Consider the following 5,484-nt stretch of genomic DNA (forward strand, 5'->3'; position numbering starts at 1 on the left):
CACCGGGGAGGGATGGAATTTGGGGGGGGGAGCAGAGCAGGGCCGCACCTGCACCGCCCCTCCCAGGGGTAAACCCTAAACTACGGTGACCCTCCCCCCGTGTTGACTCCCCCTGTAGGGTGACACCCCCCGCACCGCTGGGGTGACCCCCCCCCCCTCCGAGCTGGGTGACCACCAAATGATTCCGATCCTCCAAGCGCACAGCTGGCAGCACCGTGCCCTCAAAGCGCCTGTCCTCAGCGGCCCCCCCACTTCCTTCTTTGTCCCCATGCCCCCCCCACACTCACCCTATGCCCTCTCCCAAACCTGCTGCTCCCCCCCAGCTCTATTTTCCGCCTGCCCGTCCACTTCCTTGCACCCGTCTCCCCCAAACACATCTGTGTGTCCCCATGTGTGTTCCCCACAACCCACACCCCCATCTCGCCCCCCACCCCCCACCCCCAATCTCCCGGGACTGCAGCAGCATTTTGGAGCTGGAGATGGGAATGGGGAAGGTGCCAGGGACACACATGGGGTGGCACAGGGAGCTCTGCGGCGATGGAGAAGGGGGAGGCAGGGAAAGGGAAATAAAGGAACAAGGAAAAGGGAATGGGGGAAAGGAACAAGGGAAAAGGAACAAGGGAAAGGGAGGGGGAATGGAATGGAGAACGGATAAGAGGGAAAGGAAGGGGAGGAAGACGGGAGGAAGAGCTCGATGCAAGCTGGCTTTTAGGCCATGGCTGGCACTCGGTGCCCTCCCCTGCACCTTTCAGTGTCTCTCACAGCACCACACAGAATCCCAGCTCTGGTACTTCCAGCCATGCCGAGTCCTCCAGGCCAGGATGTGATGGTGTCCAAAGCTTTATTGAACCACACTGAAAACCTCAAACACACAGCTTGCCCTTGGTGGGCCCTGCTCGCTCCTGGTACCACCGAGCTGCAGGTAGCCAGGGGGCTTCAGGGTGGGCCTGGGGACTCCAGCACTGCAACATCCCATCCAACACAGTGCAGTTCAACTCAAACCATCCCAGCCATCCTATTCCATGCCATATTGTGCCATCTATCTGATCCCCATCCCTCAGATCCCATATATCTGGTCACATACAACCCATCCTATCCATTCCACCCCACTCCACTGCATCCCATCTGATTCTGTTTCATCCCACCTTATCCACCCCCCCCTCTCCTACCACATCTCATCTGATTGCATCCCATCCAACTGTATCCCATCCCATCCAGTGGTATCCCATCCATCCCATCCCACCCATGCCATCCATCCCATCCCATTCACCTCATTTCATCCCATTTATCCTATCCCCATTTCATCCCATTTATCCTATCCCATTCCTCTCATCTCATCCCATTCATCCCATCCCTCCCATGCCATCCATCCCATCCGATTCCATTCCATTCCATTCCATTCCATTCCATTCCATTCCATTCCATTCCATTCCATTCCATTCAACCCTATCTATCCCATGCCATCCCATCCCATCCCATCCCATCCCATCCCATCCCATCCCATGCCATCTCATTTCATCCCNCCCCACCTCCGCAAGCCCCCAGCTGCCTGAATAATTAATGGGTCATCTGCGCACGGGGCGGCGAGAGGGGGAATTGGAGTGGAAAGAGGAGAAAAGCAGCAGTTGCCGTTTCTCGGGGCCCGGCGTGTTTATCGATCCCGGATTTGCTGGCTCGGACTAACGCATCGGACGCACTCCTGAACCCGGCTGGAACCCATTTTCCCCTCGCACCGTGCGGGGGTCGCGGCCCTGTGCCCCCACCCCCCCCCCAGCACCGCAGTGGGGGATCGGGGGCAGCCCCCTCCCCTGTAATCGCAGTTGGAGGGGCCGAGGTGCGGCCGCGCCGTCGGGGATCGGGGCCGAAGACGACCGTGGGGTCCCGCTCGGCCGACGGTCGCCCTCAACCCCGTGACCCGAGGGGTCCCCGACCCCCCCCAGCCCTCCCCGAGCGCTTTTTGGGGTATCCCGATCCGACCCACGCGGAAGAAGCGAAACGAAACCGGGCCCCACCGGGGCGGCAGAGGAGCCAGGGGTTGGGAACAAAGCGGAGGGCGACGTGGGGAGGGTCCCCCCGGTTCGGGAAGGTGCGGAGGTCGGGTCCGGGTCCTCGGTGGGGCGGCCCCGTGGGGCACGGCCCGGTCCTGCCGGGGTTGACGGAGTCGAGCGGAGGTGAATTCATCGTAAGGAGCGCTGGTTTTGGTTTTCGTTCTGTTTCGTTTTGTTTTCGCAGCAAGCAAAAGATTTAAAAGCTGAAGAAATGTGGATTGTTATTATTATTACTTTTTTTTTCTTTTCTATTATTTCCGGAAATCGCGTCCCTTCGGCGCTGGGAATTCAAAAACCATTTCAGGGAGAAGGAATCCTTAACCCTAAACCCCGACAGCTCAAGGGGGAGCGGGGCAGAGCCCGAACCCCACGGCACCACGCACATCACCGCACCGCTCCGCACCGCACCCATGGGGCGCGGATCTCCCGCTCCCCCCCCCCCCCCCCCCCCCCCCCCCCCCCCCCCCCCGGGGGGGGGGGGCCCCCCCCCCCCCCCCCCCCCCCCAATTCCCCGAATCTTCCTTCGTTTGTATCACGGTTATCATTTCGGATTTGGGCTCAATTAGCCCCAACAACGGGGGCATTAAACGGCCGATGGCGGCAGTGTTTAAATCTTTATTTACCAGAACCTTGTAAAGCCAGGAACAATTTGCATTCTATTAACTGCTTTTCAATAGGGCATCGACTGGAACTAAAAGATGCCACTACCCTGTCCTAATTAAAGAGCAACTGAATTACACTAAATACATATGAACGCCGCTCTCCTCCATAAATAACGGCTGCGGAGCGCCCGAAGGGAGCGGAGATCGGTGCAGACCCCCCCACCCCCCCCGGGCTGTCACCCCACGGCCACCCCAAGGAGCACAGGGACGTGGGCTCGGGGACATCGCTGCTGCGCTCCGACCCCTCCGTCCGCGCACCGGCAGCAGCCGTGACCCCTCCGAGCCCCACACAAATCCGCGCACAAAACGCTTTTTTGATGCTTTTTTTTTTTCCCTTTTCCCCTCCTTTTCCCCCTTTCCCCCTCCTCCTCCCTTCCTTTTTTTTCCTTTCTTTTTTTTCCTTTTTTTCCCCTTTTTTTCTCCCCTTTTTTTCTCCCTTTTTTTTTCTCCCGCTAAACGAGCATCTCTCGGCCCAGCGCCGGGCTGAGGCAGAACGATCCCCTGCCGAGCCCCGCGCTGATCATTGCAGAAAACGCCTTTTTTTTCTCCTCTTTTCCCCCCTTTTTTCCTCTTTTCTCCTCCTTTCCCCCTCTCCTTTTTTTTCTATCCATTTCTTTCCCTTTTTCCTTTTTCCCTCCTTTTTCCCTTTCATCCCCCCCCCTTCCCTCCTCCCTCCTCCTTTTCTCCTTCCATTTTTTTTTCCTTTTTTCTTTCTTTTTCCCCTTTCTTTTCCCACATTATTTTCCCCCAGCAAAGGCGTATCTCTCGGCCCAGCGCCGGGCTGAGACAGAACGATCCCCCTCGAGCCTCGCACAGATCCTCACCGAAAACGCTTTTTTTCCTTTTATCCTCCCTTTTTCCTCCTTTCCCCCCCTCTTCATTCTCCTTTTTTCCTTCCATTTATTTTCCTTTTTTTCCTTTCTTTCCCCCCCCTTTTTTTTTCACTCCCATTAAACGCGCATCTCTCGGCCCAGCACTGGGCTGAGCCCCACCGCTGCTCACTCCGTCCCCCCCCCCCCGGATTCCTCCGCCTGATTTTCGCACCCCTCCCGGGTTACATCGCGGTTTCCCCGGTGCTGGGAGCCCCGGGACCAGGCGCATCGCGGTACCCGGGGGCTGTCGGCGGCTCCCCGGGGTTGGGAGGAGGGGAGGAAGGGGTGACGGGTCCAACCGGAGAACGATTCCCAACGGGAGCAGCACTTCTGTGCTCCCACCGCTGTCAGGAGCAGGCTGGGGGCTGGAGGGGCGGGGGGTGTTGTGTGTAATCATTAGGATTTGCACCTCTTCCTTCTAAAGGATTTCCTCCTTTTTCCTCTATAGCATTTCCTCTTTCTCCTCCTAAAGGTTTCAACGCGGCTCCGTAACCCCCAGCCCCACAACCCCACTGCTGCGTGCGAGGGGTCCCCAGGCGCATAACACCCCACACCCCCCACACCCCCCCCCCGTGTCCCCGCACATCCCCTCGCCCCGTACCTGCGAGCCTGAGCGCAGACATCCTCTGAAATTCGGGCTCCTGCAACCATTTCCACATCCTCCGGAAAGTCTCCCGGCCCGACTTGAGCTTACTCCAGGGCTTTGGGTTCCGCAGCAGATCCGAGAGGGTCCCCTGCGAGCGGCACAAGATCCTCTGCGCGAAGATCGCCTGCGGGATGCTGTAGCGTTTCAGCTCGGCCGTGATCCTTTGTGCCACCTCTTTGGTGTTGATCTCCTCCACCTGCCCCGATCCTCCGCTCTGCGAGCCGCCGGCCGAGGCCTGGCGATCCCTTTCTGCCAGCAGCGAGCCGCCGGGCTGGGGGTGCGGGTGGCCGTGCGGGTGCATCCCGTTGAGCGGCGGCATCATGGCCGAGCTGGGTGCCCCCAGCCCCCGCGCCAGGTGCTCCTCACCCCGGGACAGCATCGCGGCGTGAGAATCGAAGCCGTTGGGCGACAGCATCTTGTCGTTGGGCAAGTGGCCACCGGGACCGTACGGAGTCAGAGGTTGCTGAGCGTTGTGCAGGCTGCCCAGCCCATTAGGGAGAGGAGAGAGGGGCTGCCCCATAGCCGGCATGTCCTTGGGGTAGTGGCTGTAGAGGTTGCCCATGGAGGCGAGGCTGCGTTCGTCCCGCATCAGGGTGAAGCTGCCGCTCACGTTGCCGGCCAGGCGCTGGTGCGGGTGGTGGTGGTGGTGGTGGTGGTGGTGCGGGTGGTGGAACTTCTCGGACACGGTGGAGATGGGCGGCAGGTGCTGCAGGGGGGTGAGCGTGGTGTAGGTGCTGCTCAGGCTCATCCCGGACGGCGATTCGCAGGACATGCTCATGGCCGGGTGCAGCGGGGCCGCCAGGCTGTGCTCGGCGCGGTAATCCCCCCCTTCCAGGATGGATGCCATGCCCGACACCATGGCCGGCCGCCCGTGCGGGACCAGGTTGCGGTGCGAGCTCTGCCGCCCGTGTGCGGGGCTCAGCAGCTCGGCGGGCTGCGAGTGCGGGACGCCGTGCAGGCTGCCCAGGTTCTCCATCGCCAGCTCCATGGTGGCTCTGCCGCTGCCTGTTCGCTCGCTGCCTTCCTCCCCCACCCCCCTCCTCCTCCTCCTCCTCCTCCTCCTCCTCCACCACCCCTCCTCCCTTCCCCTTTTCCCCGGATTAATTCAGACTCCGCGTTTCGGGGATCGATCTCCCTCGCCCCGCGCTCAGATCAGCATGATGAGCCGCGCCCGCCCGCCCCAGCGCGGTGCGGTGCTGCGCGGAGCCGGGAGCGGTGCGCGCAGCGGTGCGGTGCGGTGCGGTGCGGTGCGGAGC

The 5,484-nt window shown here is 60.8% G+C and overlaps 1 protein-coding gene across 1 annotated transcript in view; it reads right to left on the reverse strand.

The window, feature by feature from the left end:
- Positions 1-5,216, reverse strand: part of ONECUT3 (one cut homeobox 3) — a 28,304-nt gene extending 23,088 nt beyond the window's left edge. Inside the window, exon 1 of the mRNA XM_021378959.1 lies at positions 4,184-5,216. Coding sequence (XP_021234634.1) covers positions 4,184-5,216 — 1,033 coding nt within the window. The remainder of the gene's footprint in view (positions 1-4,183) is intronic.

Source organism: Numida meleagris, chromosome 27, assembly GCF_002078875.1.
Source record: "Numida meleagris isolate 19003 breed g44 Domestic line chromosome 27, NumMel1.0, whole genome shotgun sequence".
Lineage (NCBI taxonomy): Eukaryota > Metazoa > Chordata > Aves > Galliformes > Numididae > Numida > Numida meleagris.